Here is a 20,208-nt window from a genome sequence, read left to right as displayed (position 1 = left end):
CTAGTATCTGGCTCCCTCTAAGTTCTACGCTGTCCTCAGACCAGGCTCAGAACCCTCTCTTACTGCTTCAAAATCAGCTTTATGCATAATTTCCCAAAACCTAGCCCAGCTCCAATCTTTCCCTTGGACTCCGTTCCCATAACCTCTGCTTGTCAGAAGGCACCTCCCACCCAGGTCCTGCTGTCCCCTTCTCCATCCTGACCCCCACCCCAACATGTTCCCTGCCTGGACCTCATCCCTTGCTACTTAAAAAATAAAAAGATTTATGAATGTCATATCAATCAATATCAGATAGAGAATTTCTTATCGTATTTTTTAAAAATTAGAAGCAGACCTAACAGAAACTTATTCTGGGTCTGCAACATTATCAGTAAAACAGTTTGCCTGAAATGATGGAACGAGATGATACGAAATGCAATTTAAAAGTTAAATCAAATTTGTATGGATGGCCATTATACCCTGAAACAGCAAAATGACATTCATCTCATTATACGAGCTGACATGAACCTCAAAAGCCCTCTGCTGTTGACTCTGTCTTTTCTGAGTCTCTGCAGTAAGGGTAAGGGTCATGGGACCTGACAAACACACCTGGCTCTACCCTGAACAGTTAACAGAGGGTGTCCTCTGCTGTCTCTTTCCACCTCTGATCTCCATCAGTTTTTCCCTTCCATTTCCAAATTCCAGTATGCCTGGGAATCTTATCTTTTCCCGGCTTCCTGGAAACTCCCGACAGCCTTCCAAAAAAGGATGAAAGTACAGCTCCCTCACTCCCATCTTCAGTAGGTAACTCAAGAAGCAGACTAACCAGGAAAAGCTGCTGGTCCAAACCGAAGGAAGATGCTTGGCTGCTTCCCCAAACCTCCATGTAAACAGAGAGGTGGGCAGTAAGGAAAGAATCCCACGTGGGGCCGTGGAGAGCACCAGAGGCACCAGCCAGGAAGGCTCAGGCAGATGGGTGGCGCGGGGGCGAGGACAGAGGGCAGAACGAGAGGGAGAAGAGGGGTGGAAAACTCCTCTGCATGAGTTTTCCAGGCAGAAGTGACGCTCTGCTTTGAGGAACAGAGCAGTAAATAATATCCAGAAAGAGGGAGCCTTTAGCGATTTGGGGAAAATTTGACGTCAGCCTGAGTAAGTTCAGACCTTGACACAGCACCTGGTCAGCTCTCCAGGAGCTTTGAAGCCTTGCCTGTGCGGACAGAATGTGACAGTCAAGCTGTCAAAAGCTCAAAAAAGTGCAGAATCTGGAGGGAAAGCCAAAAAATAAAATTTGATTTCTTAAGCCCGGGCGTAATGTCATGTCCCCCAATGTCAAAAACAGGTACTAATCAGAGGAACAGAAGTTTCTCTGTTCCTTTACCAGCATCTTTCACTCTAAATTTGCTGGCCACAGCTGGTGATTAGGACGGCAACGATCCAGTAGAACGCTGGAATTAAAGCAGTGCCATTGTTTTGTTTACGAGGCTGACCTAAGCATCTAATTTTTAAATTGAACATAGGCATTCTCCACTCTTCCCTGCCTCAGACTGTCCTGATCTATTTAACTGATGGTGTCTAAAAAAAATTAGCACAATTCCACTTTGCATTGGCAGTGATCAGAGATTGTTAGGTTCTCCGCTGGCTCTGGTATGAAATCAACCTTTCCCATCTTTCCATGTCGTCGCGCCATCTGGTGGTAGAGGGAATAACTTCAGGCCGTACAGTGCTATGGGGGTAAACTTAACCTTTTGCTGATCTACTTTCAAAACCAATTTCCTTTGCTTATCTAAGTTTATCAGACACTAAATGCATTCACGTGGCATGTTTTAGTGGGATTCAAAGTAGGTGGCCATTGAAATGAACAAACTGGTTTACAGCTTAAATATTTTAAATAAAGCTGTCGGTTCCTTAGCTCATTTATTCAATGCACCCTTCCTAAGTGCCTGCTATGTGCAAGCCCTGTGGCAGGCACTGGAACACCAGGGGAAAGCCAGACACGGCTCCTGCCGTCGGGAACTGAGTACGGATCAGTGGGGAGACAGTAAATGATCAGGCACCTCCAGCAAGAGTCTCAGGAGGGTTTGGCACCCCAGCCAGTGTCTGGTATAACACGTGTGCTCAAATATTTGTAAAAGGAACGCTGAACAAGTCACTTGGAAACACACAAGAGGCAAAACTAAACCAGGCTTAGTAGCGGAGATGCAGGACATTTAAAATACATACCATGTGCCAGTATGCTAAACTAATGTGCTCATTTGGAAAAGAGTTTTGGAGGAACAGACACATATACCCCACATCATTATGGCACTAATAATAAATCTGTACTTTTGGGGAAAATTTAGATAACCAGGACACTCTATTCTGCAAAATGCCAGGTACCCAAGGTCTCAAGTATCTTAGGTGAAGCTATTATATTGTAATTAACACACACTCCGCATGCTTGGTTAAGAGTGCAAAGTCTCATGCCATTTGGTGACAACAGGAAAGAAGAGATATACAAACCTTTCTTCTCTTGCTTGTCTTTGCTCCTCTCTTTTGTCTAAATACTCTCGACTAATGGGAATATGCAGAAGAAACAAAGTGGAGAAGGAAAACAGAGCATTAGATCATAAAATAGCCAAGAAAACTTCAACGGAATATATCATGAAAGGCCACCATTACCTCAGAAATGGAAAGTGACTGTGGCTGAATTTTAAAAAAATAAAGGCTATACATTAAAAGTACTAAATACGATGAGTTTTCTATAAAATCACAGGGGTGAAAACATGAGGTTATTGGATTTACACAGAGACTCCTATAATTACTCTTCAGAAAGAAGAATTTTAAGTATATGGTGGGGGGGGGGGAGAAGAGACCAAAAGATTTTTAAAAGGGGAAGCAATACAGAAGTAAAACATGGCAATGACAAGCAAGCAGCAGCTTTCAGAGGTGATTAACATCCAATCAAGCTCTGGTAGTTCCCCAACATGCACCCCAAGACTTAAATCTGAGTTCGCCCAAGTGTCTTGGGCATTTTGCACTGCACGCTACCACCTGGACACTCCTTCTACCGCACGATTCTTCCTCTGCATCCCTCACGTTCTCCGTCTCTGAGCAGGGCTCACTGGATACTCTTGCTTCATGCAGGCTCTTCTGCCTTTATCAACGAGATGCCCAGCTTTGTCTAATTTTAATGTTTGCTTTTCTGTTCTTCCTGGTGAGGTTCCAACTTGAATCTTCATTTAAGACGGTGTGGTCAATCCCTTCTCAGTAAACCATTTGTTTTCCTGGAGAATTCTGACATCACCGTTTCCTATACTGGGGCTCCTAAGGTAGCTCAAAGATTCCACCCTTCTGTGCACTGGGAACTGGATCTAAAGGGGTGTTAAGTCAGAGCAACTACAGCAGGTGACGACGGGGAGAAAAAGCAACACAGACACAAATCCGTTATCATTTATGAACATCCATCCTCAGCACTTTCCACACTAGAAGTAATATTTCCCATAACACGGGAAACTTAACTAACAAAAGTCACAACAGATAATAATGCTTAACAAAGAAAAAAGCACAAGGAGCGTGAGCGAGTGGCTGATGAAGGGTCAGGCATTTGGGTGATCCCAGCGGCCGCTTTATAAAGCGCTTCCTATGTTCTTTTTTGAATTTCTTTTCATTGACATACTCAGATTTTCAGGATGGAACTGCAGTCATCGTGATTAATAGTTCCGTGCAGTCTGTCCTGATGGCCAGCATTCCTTCCTGGACAAGGGTTATTTTGCCAGGATCTCTCTGTGCTCTTAAATGACAAGTGAGATCCTTTTGGAACCAAGAGAAAACTGTGGATAGTTATGAGCACGGTCTCTGAAGACAGGTTTCCTGGGTCTAGTTCTCACTCTGCCAGCGTGTGTGCTGAATGTGTATTGCAACGCACTCTCGCTGATTCTTGAGACTTCAGGGACATGAGTGCTAGATGTACTATTGCTCCCCAGGTCTGTGAGGCACTGTTCATTTTTTCCAGTATTTTGTCCTGTTTTTCAGATTGGATAATTTCTATTGTCTTATCTTCAAATTCACTGACTCTTTCTTCTCTCATCTCTATTCTGCTATTAAAACCATTCAATGAATTTTTTATTTTGGTTATTGTATTTTTCAGTTCTATGTGTATTTCCATTTTGCCTTTTCTTTACATCTTCTATTTCTTTGCAGAGACTTATCTTTTCATTTGTTTCAAAAGTATTTGCCCTTACATCTTAGAACATGTGTATAACAGCTGCTCTAAAGTCTTTGTCTGATAATGACAGCATCTATGTCCCTTTTGTGGTTAGCATATTTTGATTCTCTTTTCCTTTTCAGATGTCCCTGGGTTGTGTATGACAAGTGGTTTTGGACTGCATTCTGTACTTTTTAAATATTCTGTAACTCTGGGTCTTATTTTAAACTCTGGGTCTTATTTAAATTCTATGAAGAACCTTGATCATTTTCTTTCAGCAGGCAATCAACTAAGATGGGCTCAGCCTGCAAGTTCTAACTGTCTTCTGATATTGGTTCCAATATTAGCTCAGTTTTCAAACGTTCTTAGTGCTATTCATATCAGGCGCTTGTGTGCACCCCCCAGGGGCCAGCCTGGGACCTGACCGGTGCTGTGTTCTGTACTTAGTTCTTGAAGTCTGGGGCATGCTGTTTAGGCATTGAGCCATGCGTGCACAGGCTGGAGATGAGCTCAGGGTTGCTCTCTGGTTCTCTCTACTCTTTGTGACTTTCCTATCATTTTCTGGATTCTTTGAGTCTCCTTTCTTGGTCCTCTGGCCAGAAAGCTTAGGCTTTATTTTCCCTGCTCTGCTGCGGACCTTCAGTAACTCCACCTGCATACGGGGCAATGCGGCAGGAGGACACGGAGAGGAAAATGGTGATTTGTCTACAGCTCTTGTGAGTCTGCTCTTCTGATCACAGGAAGGGTTCTCTCCCTCAGAGTTGTCGCCCCCTGCCTGGACACTGCTGCCTTCACTATGCTTCTGCAACAATATCGCTTGGAGGCTGGGGTAGAGAGAAGAAACGAAGGAAAAAAGAGATTTGTCAACTCTCTGACCCTCAGGAATTCCTTGTGCTGCTCCTCAGTCCAGAAAGAGAGGCCTTCTCTTAGAGCTCTTCCAGTTCACACCTGGTGTGGGCCTCTGGTTTTGGGGATGCCTTTGAGTACATGCCATGTGATACTGGAGAGGAAAAATGGTAAACTCTCGGGGGTTTGGTGGAACTTTGAATGCTAGCCTCCATCCCCCAATTCACCTGCTCCCTCTTACAGTTCAGAGTTTCCAGAGCTCCACGCTTTACATCTGTCCGTGATTTACGGATGCACAGAGTGACCAAGGAGAAGAGACAGGACGGGATGTGCTGGCTCCCTCCTCCCCAGGACTGGCTCCCTGTTTTACAGGTTTTCAATGAAAATCTTTCGATGTGTAAGTGAATCTTTGAATTTTTCCATGTGTTTCTGTCAGATTCTCTGCTGCCCTTTGGTGGTAGAATACACGAACCTCTCAGAAAGCCCTGAATCAGGAAGCACTTAACCTGTTCCCATGGTTTTACAAATGGGTCTTTCCAAAAGTGATGACTTCCAGAGCTGCCTCATGGAGAAACGGTGCTTACAGGTCCGGCATTTCCACATATCCTCTGGCAGAAACCTGACAGCTCAAGGTATACCGCACCATTACATACGGTGTGAGAATGATGTGGGTTTACTTCACACAGCCCACTAACCCCCTCTTACAGCTTCACCCACAGACTTGGGAAAGTTGTGTTCTTATAGCAGTGAGTTAAAAGTTAGGGCAAGTTCACAACTCGGCTCACGTTTTGATCATCTCTACGATTACACATCCTCTTTCTGGTGGCTGGAGAAAACATTATTGAACCTGCCAGTCCTCACTGACAATGTTTGATATTCTTTTTAGATTTAACTCGGAGTAACTGAGGGGAAATTGTCAAAGAACGTGAACTGAGGAAACAGGAGATGGAGACGGGAAGAAATAAAAAGAAGAAAGAGTGTAGATGCTACAGGAGAGAGAAATGGGAAGAGGAAGGAGGGAGAGGGGAGGAGCGGGGGACGCAAGAGGGAAGTAATGAAATGTGGAAGAAAAGACACAGCAAGTGTTCAGCATTTTAAAAAGCACTGCCCAGCATGAACCCAGGGAGTGGAGTGTTAGGAGGTCGACCAGGAGGATGAGGGAAGAGCTGGTCTGGCTGGAGGAGACAAGAAGTGACACTGGATCCAGACAGGCCAAGACGTGGGAGCTGCAGTGGGCCACACCCAGGAACACATCCCTGGAGCTGGACACAGACCAAGGAGATCAGGGGGCAGTGGGCTGGGAGTAGCCAGCACAACGCCTTTCTCTTCCCCACAGAGGAAACATCATTGCTTACAAAAACCTATTAAATATTGCTACAGGGAGCAAGAAACAAACCAGAAAGGGAGACAGGCATCTTGTTTTAGGCATCCAGTAGAATGTGAATAAAACATGAGTAGCTTCAGGGGAAATGGCAGATGAAGACAATTAGGTTCTCTGTGTTCAGGAAGGCCTGGATGAGACCATATTAGATAATGAAGGACCCAGGAGCACACACGTCCTTAATTGAATTTGGCTGGCTGTGCTTCCTGCCATATGGTTTAAGGAAGACAGGCCACAATAAACCAGATATAACCTTTTCCAGGTACCCTCTTGCTGTTCCCTGGAAACAGAGACAGCATCTGAAGCAAGCATATTAATTCCGAACGCTTTAACGCCAGTATTAACCATACACAACGGCGAAGGCGTGTGCTTTAAGTTTCAGCTCATCATTTAAAAAATCTTAAAGATCTTTCTTACTTGAATTTGTTTCTTTCCTCCCGTTCTATCCTCTGCAACCTTTCTTCTCTCTCCTGTCTCCTCCTCTCTCTCTCCGCTGCCAAGGACTCTTGGTGCTGCTTAAACGATGATGTGAGAAGACCACTCAGTGATGACCTGAAGATACAATAAATTACCGTTTGAGTGGCTTGGCCTAGGATTCAAAGTACTGATGTGGGAATCGGTCAGCCCCTGGTTGGGACTGAGGGCCTGCTAGCACCTAGGTAACGCACGGGGGAGATTACTGTGTGTCTCAGGTCTTCTGTTTCAAGATCTTTATCTGGAAATGGAGATAAGGAAACTGCTTTATGTGGTAAGAGGACAAAAAGGCGATTAGCCATAATAAAATACCAAGCAACATGCTTGGCATATTAGCAGTCATCAATAATGGGTGCTGTTATTATCAAAAAGCATCTCAGGAACACACACAAAATATAAATGCATGTTCTCCATCTCCGTACACACACACACAGGTGTGCGTGCACACACATTTTAAACTTGGCCTATGGTAAGCCTTTGATGAGCTGGAACCAACCTTCAGTCTGAAACCGTTTTCCATCTTACATGGACTAAAAATATTTTGCCATATGCAAGTTTCTCAATGTACTTCATCAACATAATTGTCATCTTAAAACGAGGTGTTGTAATGACAGATAAGGAGGAAAAGGTAGCAATGGTCTGAAATCTGAATGGAATTAAGGAAATTTCACTCCATGTCAAGAAGCATCCAAGAACAGGCAGTTTGTTCAACGGACAGCACTCGACTCCTGGAACCATCCCACAGACAAGCCGGCCTGTTCACTGGAGATGGGGTGACAGTGTGATGAGGACGGTCAGTGGGGGGAAGGCCTCAGTGACGAACCACAAGGGTGTCCCAGGAAATGTGAAGTCAGGAGAATGGGTGGGAAAAGGTAAAATTGCATAACTACGTGGAAAATAAAGAAGAGGGTTAGCTGGGGAGAGGAGTCTGCCAGACCTCTGGGGAATAATAAACAAAATCTGTTATGGACAATTGGGCCTTCACCTGTTGGGGAAAATAAATTTCTAAGTTAAGATACAAATATTTCTTAAAGAAGCCATAGCATACTTATACAATGGAATATTACTCAGCCACAAAAAAGAATAAAATAATGTCACTTGCAGCAACATAGATAGATCTGGAGATCGTCATTCTAAGTGAAGTAAGCCAGAAAGAGAAGGAAAAATACCATATGGTATCACTCATATGTGGAATCTAAAAAAAAAAAAAAAAAAAAAAGAAAAAGTAGACACTAGCGAACTTATCTACAAAACAGAAACAGACTCAGAGACATAGTAAACAAACTTATGGTTAAGGGGTGGGAAGAGATAAATTGGGAGCTTGAGATTTGCAAATACTAACTACTATATATAAAATAGATAAAAAAAACCCAAATTTCTTCTGTATAGCACAGGCAACTATATTCAATATCTTATAGTAACCTATAATGAAAAAAATATGAAAACAAATATATATATATATATGTATATGTATGACTGAACTACTATGCTGTACACCAGAAGTCAACACATTGTAACTGACTATATTTCAATTAAAAAAAAAAAAACAAATATTTCTGACATACAGCTTGGGTAAAAGCCTACTTGAATTTTATGATAACATGCCTGCCTGGCGGGGAACACAAGGCCCCCTAGTACGGAGACAGATGTGACTCTTAAATCACACACATCTAGCCATAAGTCCCATAGCTGTTCTCCCTAGAAAAAGTGAGGTGCTTCTGGCTATCAGTCAGAGACGGAGGAGAAGCAGAGGGAAGGAACCACCATCCCTAACAGCTACAGGGAGGGAGGAGCCAAATCGTATACTCCAGACTCACTAGGGAGGTACTACATCAACCCTGGATCCTTGGGCATAGAGAGGATTTCATTTATCTTTCACGTAAACAAAGTCCAGACTACCCTGTATAACCTCTATCTTATTTAAGCTACTGTTACTCATTTATTTTTCTGTTACATGCAGCCAAATCTAATTCACAATCAGAGTGAAGGGTTTCCTATGCCTCTCGCACAGAGATTGACGGAAACTGTCATGGATCTAATAGATGTGTTTACCTGATTAATCAGCTCGATCTAGCATGTGAACACATACTGCCTGCTGCCCCAAAGGAAAGAAAACAGTCTTCTCAACTACACTATTCAAAAACTGACCATCAATCCTGCCACAAAACTCAAGCTCACAGATGAAAACCAACATTTGTTTTCATGTGGGCTACCTTCCTAACCACAATGCAACTGAGTTAAAAATAGGTAACAAGATAAATCTGAAAAATCTACATAACTGGGAAAATTTTAAATGCTTCTAATTAACTCAGGTCAAAGAAGAAAATTAGAAACATTCAAAGAGTACTATAATGAAAAGACTACGTGTCAAGATTTTCAGGATGCTTCTTCTCAAGCATAATGAGGGGTCAACTCGACAATTTCAAAAGCAAGAATAGAATAAATTGATTATTCTTAGGAAAAGAAGAGAGCTTTTAAAACCTGACAGTGGGTACTTAGTAAAGAAAATTTAGGTCACAGATAAAAAGAATATGACAATGAATACATGGATGTTCATGTATAACTGAAAAATTGTGCTCTACACTGGAAATTGACACAACATTGTAAACTGACTATAATTCAATAAAAATAGTTTTAAAAATTAAAAAACATAAAAGCGATGCTCAGCATCATTCTTAATGCTGAAACACTAACAGCTGTTTAATATTAGAAACGATACAAGGATAACCCCCAGCATTGCCTGTGTTTAACATTATTCTGGTGGTCTGAGCCAGGACACCAAGATAAGAAAAACAAAACCAAAAAAAGCATAAGGAAGAGAAAGAAATACAAGGCCATTATTTGCAGATAATACCATCTATATAGAAAATACAAGAAAATCTACAAGTTATTAGAATTAATAAGAGTCTGGCAAGGCTTCTCAATATAAAATGTACATATAACAACTGTAGTTTCATATATCAGCAGAAACCTACCAAGTTAACCATAACGTAACTATGAATCACTTAACTAACTCTATGAAATATCTTTATAAAACTTTATTAAAAGACCCAAACTTGACAACTCTATCCCAGTCACATATAGAAAGATTCATTACAGTCAAAATGCCAATTCCTTTTTTCAGTCTCTACAATCCCAATACAATTCCAAGTCAATTCCATTCAACATTCCAAAAGGGTTTTACATGGAACGTAAAGAGTTGGCTCCAAAATTTTTATGGAGGAACTGAGGTCTGAGGATAACAATTTTGAGTAAGAACAAAGCAGGTCCCTGGCCCCACCAGATTTCAAGCCCAATCTAAAACCACAATGATCAAGTGTGAATGTGGTCATGGTGCGAGAACAGAAACATGGAGTGACAGAGACTCACACATACGTGGAATCCTGATTTATGATAGGCGTGTCATCACACGTTGTTAGGAAAGTAACGGACCACGTAATCAGTGGTGCTGAGACAATTATTAGTAAAACAGAGTTGGCCCTTCTTCACACCAAACACAAAAATAAGTTCTGGGAAGCTTAAGTGAAAAATGTAAAAAGCCAAACTTTACAACTTCTAGGACAGAAAAGAATTTTTTAGACCGGAAACCCAAAAGGGCAATTGAAAAGGGAAAATTTAATACAGATGCATATATGAAATTTTAAATTTGTATACAGTGAAAGATTACATAAGGATAAAGAAAAGCCACAGCCTGGGAGAAGCTAATTACATCACGTAAACCATAAAGTATTAATAAACATAATACAAAGAGAATTCCTCTAAATCAGTATGAAAAAGACAAATTATTCAGTAGAAAAATGGACAAATGAGCAAAAGATAATGGGCAATTCACTGCAGAAGAAAATTAAATAGCCAACAAATACATGAATGATAACTAGAAATCACCAGAAATCAGAGAAAGCAAATGTAAGCTAAACCCAGAGAGATACATTGTCTCACACCTCTCAGACTGTAGACTGACAAAGATTAATGCCTGAGAAACTAAGCATTGGCACCAAACCAGACAACAAGAACTCTCAGATACTGCTTCTGGGAGGCTAAGTTGATAAATCATTTCAGAGAAAAAATTAATACATTTGAAGATGTGCATATCTTACGACCCAGCAATTCCACTCCTAGGTTTATACTAGAGAGTAACTTCCTCATGGGTTAAGACGACATTTACAAGAATACTGTATGTTACGCTGTTTTGTACTGCTAATGGTTAACAAGTAGAAACAACGTAAGTATCTATAAATAGAAAACAAAATAAATTACAGTGTATTTGTACAAAGGAATACCCTATACCTGAGAAAATGAATGAGACTAACTTGGATGATTCTTAAAAAGCACAATATACTGATAGTGACATATAGTTTGAAGAACACGAACACTATCATTTCTCTAAAGTTTAAATACATGAAAAGCAAAGCCACACACCACTTAGGGCTATGTATATATTAGAAGACGTATATGGAAATGATAAACACCAAGTTCACAGTCGTGGTCCTCTCTAGGGAAGAAGAAAAGAGATCAAGGCTTCAACTTTATATATAATGTTCATTATTGCTCTGTAATTTTCTGTAGGGATCTACAATTTCCTGTAAGCCTGGAATACATTTTTAAAAGTCATCCTAGCTCTCTTTAACAATCAAAAGTCCTTCTTGGGTACATAAATAACTGAGAGTTAATATCAACTATCTTTGAAGCCCCAAGCTAGCTAAACATTAAAAGTTATGTCCAGTAACAGAATTTAAAAACAAAACAAAGAAATAAGGTACGCCACACAGGAGAATTATTTTAGGCAAATTTGATTCAGCTCAGCTCCCAGCCTGCCTGTGTGGTGGTCTTCATCTTTTGAGTTCTCTTCGCAGAGGGAGGAGAGAGGAGTGAGCTTGCTGGCTTACACTCCTGAGTGAGGGGGGAAATAAGGACCCTGCCATTTTTCCCTTCCACTTCTGACTTTAGTTTGTTCTTTAAAATACATCAGCTTGCTTCTGGAGAAACTTCATACGTAACAACTTAATGATGGGTCATTAGTGGCTGTACTAATGAGGTCACAGTGAACCTTCTGTACATCAAACATTAACATCGTTTCCTTGTTTCAAATGGAAATATTAGAGCTTGTTTAATGTCAGAATGGTATTAGAACTTGGGAAAGCGAAGTGTTCCATCTTGTCCAGGAGATGCTGTCATCCCCCCAGCCCCACCGGGCGCCTCTCAGGAAGGGAAATGCCCATGATCCTGTCCCCTGAGACCCTGCAAAGGCCGATCGTGTGAGGCCAGGGGAAACCAGTGAACGCACCACAGGCAGCGTTCACAGCACGTGGAGCCTCTTTCCTTGATACTTTCAGCTCTGAAAGAAAAGAATGGAAATTTGAGCTGCTAACACAAAGCAGTGAGGATGAGTTCCTCTTTCCCTCAAACGAAGCAGAAACGCCTCCCCCAGTTCAAGGTCCACTCTCCTGGGGGCCCCAATCCAGACCCCTGGAGCGGCAGGGAGAGTGAAAGCACCCTGTGAGCCTGTCTGTTCTGGATGCACATAAACCACTTTGGCCCCTCTGGAAACAAAGAGTCACAAATATAATATTAGTAAATTAAGTTTCCCCAGGCCTCCCTTTAATGAGAGAAGCCCAAGATGTGAGAATATAAACCCTGGTCCTATAAACCCTGTTTCTGGAAGTAAGCTCACCTGTAGTACCAATGCTGGGATGCATCAAACCATATGAACGGAATATCCCAAATCACTGTTAAACAAAACAAAACAAAACAAAACAAACACCAAAATTCAAGCTAGTATGGTAAATGTTTCTCTTTATAAAGGCATCTTTAACAGATTTTTATCTTTCCTATTAAATCTTTCAGGAAAATGCCCACAGCGATTGGAAACTGCTGCAAGGGTTAATCTCGGCCAGCCTGAGGACAAGCTTTGGATTGAGATAACGTGAATATGGCCAGTCATTTAACCTCTCTGAGCCTCAGTTTACTTGTCCGTAAAAAGGAGATAATAATACTTCCAACTCGTGAAGAACTAACAGGTTTACATGACGGTGTATGTATGAGTGTGCTTAGAAGAGCACCTGAGTGATAGCAGGCACTCGGCAGACATCACTCTATGTTGGGGGGTCTAAAATCTACAGATGCAGGGGAAGGCTTGAGCTGCGGTCCCCAAGGCCAGGTCTGGAACATGACACTGGCAGCCCGCAGCCTGAGGGGCTAGAGCGGGCTGTGGATTTGATCTGAACCTTCCCATCACAGCCACCAGCTGGGTCCATCCTCGGGACTGCGTGCCACCCCGAACGCACCTGGAAAGCTGAAGTCATCTCAGTTACACCCAAGGCAGTTGCAACCAAGTGAAGCCACTTAAGAACGCAAGTGGCCAGAGGCCAGAGAGATTTTGCAACTGAGCAGATGATAGACTCTGAGTGAGAGGAATTACAATATTTAATCTTGCCTGTAACAGGCTCCAGGAACTGTCCCAGAAATCGCATCTGGTTCAAGCCTCCCTCACTAGGATGTCTGGAACAGGAATTCAGCTGCACTGAAATATGGCTGGTAATAATAGTTAACATTTATGGGGACAGTACAGTGTGCCAATTATTTTACACGAAATGGCTCTTTTAATCCCTACAACATCTTGTACTAAGTTCTTTTATTATCCCCTTTATAAAAGATGAGGAAATTGAGGCAAAGAGCAGTTAAGTTCAGGATGGAGCAGCAGAGCTGGGCTTTTGAACAGGCCTGTCAGGCCAGAGCCCCGGTACTGACCTGTTCCTCCCCCGTCCCCACACCACTGGTACTGAGTGAAGCACCATTCCTGCAGCACTTGCCACAGTACGTGTGTCGGCAGAAATGTTTTTTTCATTTTTTTCCTAGAAATGACTGCTACCCTAAGTGTGGTCTGTATCACTTCCATATATGTTATTATATTTCCTCTTGGCAGTCCAAGTTTCTGGGCCAGATCCTACCTTCTCATTTGTCTCTGTGTCCTGGCACTTAGAAGAGTTGCATGACTCGTCAACTTGATGAGTCAATTAACTATTGAGTAACCAGGATGTGTCTGGTCAAAGCAGTTTGTACACGCTAATCTCAGTGTGTCTGCATCCCCAACCCATTCTCTCAGGGGGAAACACACGATGACCTGCTGAGATCATGCCTTTTGCACAGGACCCTGTGGCCCTGGCAACGGCCGAGTGAATGCATAGTGGGTTCCTGCCCTGAAGGCAGCTTATCCCAAGGCAAGCTGTGCAGTGGGTTGTAAGGCTTCTGGTGGAGAAGGCTGAGCTCACCATAGCCCTGCACCCAGCAGTCTGAACTGGAAGGTGGGGAGGGAGTATGCAGCTGGGAGAAGCAGAAGCCACAGGATCGGGGCATCAGTTAAAGTTGTAGAAAGGGTATTGTCTCAGCAGTGGTGAAATATTTGACTCAACATAGCTCCGGTCCTGCCTAACATAGCTAAAGTCACGAGGCCAGCAAGGATCAAGCTTTCTGAATTAACCTCGTCATAGAACAAAGCTGAAGAATATCTACCAGAACACAAAAAAAGATCATTTACAAGGTGTGGCATCCATTAAAAAATGACCAGGCGTGAAAATAATTAGGAAAATACAGCCCATAAAGAGGAAATAAAATCTATCAATTGAAGACAATCTAGAGATAACACAGAAGATCGAACTAGTTGACTAGAATGTTAAAAGTTATTATGACTATAGTCCATAGATTTAAGAAGTTAAAGAAACTATTAACATGTTCAGACAGGCAAGGTATAAAAAAGAGCCCAGTCAAGACATAAAGATGGCCAAAAGGCACATGAAAAGACACTCAACTTCATTAATCATCAGTGAGATATCACTTCACATATGTCAGAATGGTTATTATCAAAAAGACAAGAAAGAACAAGTGTTGGCAAGGACGTGGAGAAAAGGGAACATTTGTTCACTGTTGGTGGGAATGTAAATTGGTGCATTCACTGTGGAAAACAATATGGAGGTTCCTCAAAAAATTAAAAATAGAATGACCATAGGACCTCAAACTTCCACTTCTGGGTATTCATCTGAAGAAAACAAAAACACTAATTTGAGAAGACATATGAACCCCTATGTTCACTGCATCATTATTTCAATAGTCAAGATATGGAAATAACCTAAATGTCCATTGATGAATGAATGAATAAAGAAGATGTGCTCTAGATACACACAATGGAATATTATACAGCCATAGAAAAGAACAAACCCTTCCCATTTGTGACAACATAGAAGGATTTTGTGAAATAAGTCAGGCAGAGAAAGACAAATACAATATAATCTCATTCACAGGTAGAAGCTAAGAAAAACCAAACAAATGAACAAACACGATAAAAAAAAATTCATAGATACAGAGAACAGATTGGTGGTTGCCAGAGAAAAAGGGTGGGGTTTGGGTGAAATAGTGAAGGAGATTAAGAGATTCAAATGTCCAGATACAAAATAAATAAGTCATGGGGATGTACTGTCCAGCATGCTCACTACAGTCAGTAACTGTGCTGCATATTTTTAAATTGCTCAAAGAGTAAATCTTAAATGTTCTTATCACAAGAAAAAAAAATTGGAATTTTGTGTGATGACAGATCATAGCTAGACTTACGATGGCAATCCTTTTGCAATCAATACAAATGTTCAATCATTATGCTGTATACCTGAAATGACTATAATGTTGTATGTCAGTTAGACTTCAATTAAGAAAAGACCCCAGTTGAAACAGGTGATTGACACCTGAGAAAAAAAATTAGCAAACTTGAAAGTACAGAAGTGGAAACTGTTCAAAATGAGACACATTGAGAAAAAAGACAAAAAAAAAAAAAATCAACAGAATGCTAATAAACTTTGTAAAACTTCAAGGTGCCCAATATATGTGCAATTGGAGTCACTGAAAGAAAGGAGAAGTGAAAAGTACCCCCAAAATTTGAAGAAATGAGAACTGAAAATTTTCCCATTTTGACAAAAACTATAACCCACAGATCCAAGAATTTCAACAAGCCCCAAACACACGAAACATGACAAAAATACGTCAAGGCATATAAAAGTCAAACTTTAAAACCAATGATCAAGAGGAAATCTCAAAAGCAGGCATCACGCTTCAGCCTGTCCGCCTGCCCTCCTGAAGGCCCCGATCTCAGGCCCAGAGCAGTTCTTGTCCGTTCCCCCTCACTCCCCTCACTCCCCACCCTCCTGTCTAAGACCAAGTGAGCTGTCCAGCCGGAAGGTCAGTCCTCTCCTGTCACAGGTCCACCTGTATTTGGCTCCATAATTAAACCATTCTCCTGGCAGCTTCCAAAGGCCCTGACGGCCCCCAGCCCCTCCCTTCCACCTTCCTCTCTTCCTCTCCACTCCAGGCCGAATGCCTCTCCTCTGAGCACCACGTGTCTTCCCAACTCTTCCAGATCATCAGGATCATGATTTGAAGAAAGATGTGGACTCATTCTGTTTTTCAATCTCCCTCTTTACCTTCCCTCCCCAAACCCCCTCCCCTCCCACCAGGCAAAACTAGGGACAAAGTCCACTGGTCTTACATTGGTTACTCGGTTTCCCAGACGTCTTACCAGAGGTGCCCGTCATGAGGACGGAGCACCTGTGCTAGGCTCCCCACGTTACGGCCCCTCTCTCTCTCCAACTTTTCTATGAAGGTTCATTTTCTTTACTGTGTTTACCGCAGTGGAAATTCTTTATTTGTTAACAGTTTGCTTGTCTTCCGTTTGCTACTAGAGTGTAAGCTCGATGAAGTCAGGGACAGGGTCTGACTCGATCAATGCTGGATTCCCACACCAGCACAGGTGGCGCATGTGAGCACCTGATAAATACTTGCTGAATGAATATCTAAATTTCCCCGCTACCTTCCTACCCATTTTCACTCTATGATTTTTGTACAATCCCAGTGCCAAACTATTGTAGCCAATGAGAAGTGGAAACCTGGCTCTCGGGGTTTCTCTGTCCCACTAGGAGAGGGTGCACGTGCAGGGATGATGGCCCACGGCTCTGGTCACAGCACAGAATGTCTGTGAGTGTCCACAGTTCTGTGGGCGTAGCTGTTCCATCTGCACTATTTCAATGACTGACACTTGCATTTCCTTGTTCCAGATCTCACCTAACTCTCAATGAACAATTTCGCAATGTTCTCACTTCCAAACAGAATGACAATGCATACTTCTTATGGCTGCTAGAGACACCCTCTAAATGTAAACAAGGAAGAGAGAATTGTCTGATTTTTTAAAAAATCTATTCTAATCCCACTTACCAAAGGAAGGAAACAGGATTAGAAGAGGTTAAAACTTCTCCATGTACTTGTTTGCCTGGTTATTGAACAAAGAAGGAGAGGCCAGGGCAGGGAGCAGGAGGCTGGGGAATCTCACGCAGGAGAGGTGTAGAGATGGCTGCCACCCAAGAGCAAAGCAGCCCTAAATTAGGCTGACGAAAAGGAACATGGGACCAGCCGAAAGGGGTTCCCTGCAAAAGCACTTTATCTTCGCAATTCACATGCACGTGGATTCTCCAGTCCTGCTTGCCTTAAGGATCTTTCCCCTGAATTGTTGATAAAATGACCGGTCCAGAAAGGTGAGCCATCTCCATCCCATGGCTTCGTGGAACCCAGGTGCGCAACCTCAGACCACTGTAAGTTTGGGGACCCCACTTGAGAAAGAAAAGGATAAACGCACAGTGATTCAAAGGGCTGAGAGCTGAAAGAGAGGTCTCTGAACCCACAAGGATGTCTCAATTCATTCTGCCTGAGGAAGTCAGAGGAGTTTTACAGGACAGATGTCATGACTTAGATCTTGGAGGATGGGATGGCATCGACTGAATGAAGAGAGGAGGCTGGTCAGAGGGCAGAGCAAATATGAAGGAAGGGGCCTCAGGAGAGCCTGGGAGCATTTCCGCGGGGCTGAAATACAGTGAGGATCAGGATGCTGATGGCTGATGAAACTGGAAGGTACATGCAGGACCCAAATGTGAGAGATCCCATCCGTGATGTTCATCAGGTTAGGCTCACGGACGCGTAGTGGGAGGATTTCAAAGTTTCTAAGCAGGAAAAGCCACCTGTTCAGATTTGTACTTCAGAAAGCATAGAAGACATGTGTCACTGCAATACATATTCCAGGCACGCATAAATCCCAAACTAAATCTATGGTAGTAGGGATGGTGAGAAGGAGTCGGGTCCAAAGCACACGGAGGAGGCTGACGCAGAGCCCAGGTTCCCTAACGACCACAGTCACTGCATGAAGCTGCCATCAGGGGGCAGACTCTGCTGCAAACTCACTCCATCAACAGACCAGTGCTGCTCCTCTCGTGCACTCTGGATGTAACACATCAATCGATCAGGACCACACTGTGCCTTACAGGAACTCACTGTCTGTAACAAGATTGCTCTCAGGAACTAGCAGCAGGCAGGTAGGAAGCCTGCTTGGTGCACTGGACAAGGGGCACACAGCATCTTTGAATGGTAGGGAGTCAGTCCCCACTGGTACCTTTTCCTTCTGTTGCAGTTGTGGACTGTATGCCAACAATTATGATCACAAAGAAAGGCAATGCCTTTTATCTTATTTCATACGCTATTCAGAATTTTCTCGGTGATGGCTGTTTCTTTTAAATCTACTCTGATCCACTTAAATTAAAAATAAAAATTTAACTAGAGCCCATGGGACAATGGAGCTCTTAACTCCACTGACACCATTTTTTAAAAAGCACTGTGGAGATCAGGTGATGGAACACAACCTGCAAGCATTTGGGATCCAGAAAAACACACGGATCATTTATTTGGAAAACCAGACAAGTAGAACCTCCAGGCATATGTAGATACTACTGAAGGCAGGAAATAATAAAAATCAAGGCAGACGAGAACAGGAGGAACACACAAGTGCCCAGATCCGCACATAGCAGCCCACACGGAGGAGAAAATCAGGATGAGGGGGACATGGGCACCAGCAAATTATACCCAGGGCATTGGCCAATGGACCTGTTAGCAGCTAAGAACTACAAGAGCGAAAGAAACTGAAAATAGGCCAGAAATGCATGGAAACCTTCACTGAGAGGAAGGAGTTACCATATCGGTGGTGGAGACAAGTATTGCAGGCAAAATCACAGAAGGTGAGATCTCTCAGAGGGGCTTGAGCTCAGCACGGCAGGCTCCCACTCGCCTAGTCCCAGATGCTGGTCCCAGCTTCCCCAAATATTCCCAGACTCTTTATTCCAGCAATGTCAATCACCATACAAAACTCTCCAACAGCAGATGACAAAAACAGCAGGACTGTTTCAAGGTAGCACATGACATAGTCAGATGCCAAAGACTGGGAGGAAGGAGGACTCCTGACAACGGCGAATGGTTGATCCATCAGAGGAGGTGAGCACTAGAGGAGATGGCAGATGCTCCTATGGGAACGGCTTGAACAGACACAAAAACGAGCCTATATTCCTGTTAGTATGTGACAAATCGATAGGGAAATGATGGGTTATTCACTAAGTGGTACTCAAACAATTGAAAAAAATGTAACTTGGATCTCTGCCTCACCCCATATGCCAAAATAACTTCCAGATAGATAAAATATTGCCCTGTGAAAACTGTAGCTATAGAAATACTAGAAGAAACCATGGGAGAAAAGGTTTTCCTCCTGAGGAACACAAAACCCAGGACATAAAAAAATTAATCAACTTGAAACAAAAAATTTAAATTTTTCTGCATGGTAAGAACACCATAAACGTTGTAAAAGGACCAATGACTGCAGAGAATAATTGCCACTTCTCTTGCAGGTTATAAAGAATCTGTACACCTGAATAAGAAAAAGAACTCAATGATCATGAACTGAAAATTCACAGCAAAGGAAATATTAAAGGTGTCCGGACATATGAAATCATGCTCAATCACATTCAAAAGAAGAAATGCGAATTTAAATTTTAATGACTTTCAACTCTTCACCACCAGGTGAGCGACGGTTGGGGAGCTGAATGGCACCTCTTTGGCAGAGGCGTGGGGAAACAGGCTCTCGCATGCGCTGTGGCCGACACCCAAAACCGGGACAACCTTCGCGAAGAGCAACGGGGCAAAAATCAATCAAAGTTTAAAATTGTATACAAACACTTGACTTACTCAATCTACTTCTAGGATTTTCTCCTAGAGCTAATCACACGTGCAAAATGACACACGGACAAGAATTACACTGTAGTATCATTTCTAACAGCAAAAGATTAGGGCCCACCATTACGGGACTGGAGAGGTGAAGGCAGTACTCGGAGAAAAAAATATTAAAAAGAACTCAACAGTTACAAGAACTGCTGCGGAAAGAGAACCAAGATATATTTTTAGGTGGAAGAGCAGGATGCAAAATAATTTGTGCAGTGTGTCA

The 20,208-nt window shown here is 42.5% G+C and overlaps 1 protein-coding gene across 17 annotated transcripts in view; it reads right to left on the bottom strand.

Moving 5' to 3' along the window:
- The window catches only part of FHOD3 (formin homology 2 domain containing 3), a 411,645-nt gene that overhangs the window by 84,186 nt on the left and 307,251 nt on the right, over positions 1-20,208 (bottom strand). For 11 of the 17 annotated variants that reach the window (XM_074352245.1, XM_074352246.1, XM_074352248.1 and 8 more), the window contains 2 exons: positions 6,807-6,941; positions 2,479-2,529 (listed from right to left, as the gene is read on the bottom strand). The exons of 3 other annotated variants lie outside the window; for them this stretch is intronic. In XM_074352245.1, coding sequence (XP_074208346.1) covers positions 2,479-2,529; positions 6,807-6,941 — 186 coding nt within the window. The remainder of the gene's footprint in view (positions 1-2,478; positions 2,530-6,806; positions 6,942-20,208) is intronic. 3 more of the 17 variants (XM_074352247.1, XM_074352257.1, XM_074352258.1) reach the window with 1 other exon arrangement.

The sequence above is a fragment of the Camelus bactrianus genome, chromosome 24 (genome assembly GCF_048773025.1).
Source record: "Camelus bactrianus isolate YW-2024 breed Bactrian camel chromosome 24, ASM4877302v1, whole genome shotgun sequence".
Taxonomy (NCBI): Eukaryota; Metazoa; Chordata; class Mammalia; order Artiodactyla; family Camelidae; genus Camelus; species Camelus bactrianus.
The sequence above is the reverse complement of the archived record's forward strand: the minus strand, read 5'-3'. Positions and strand labels throughout refer to the sequence as shown.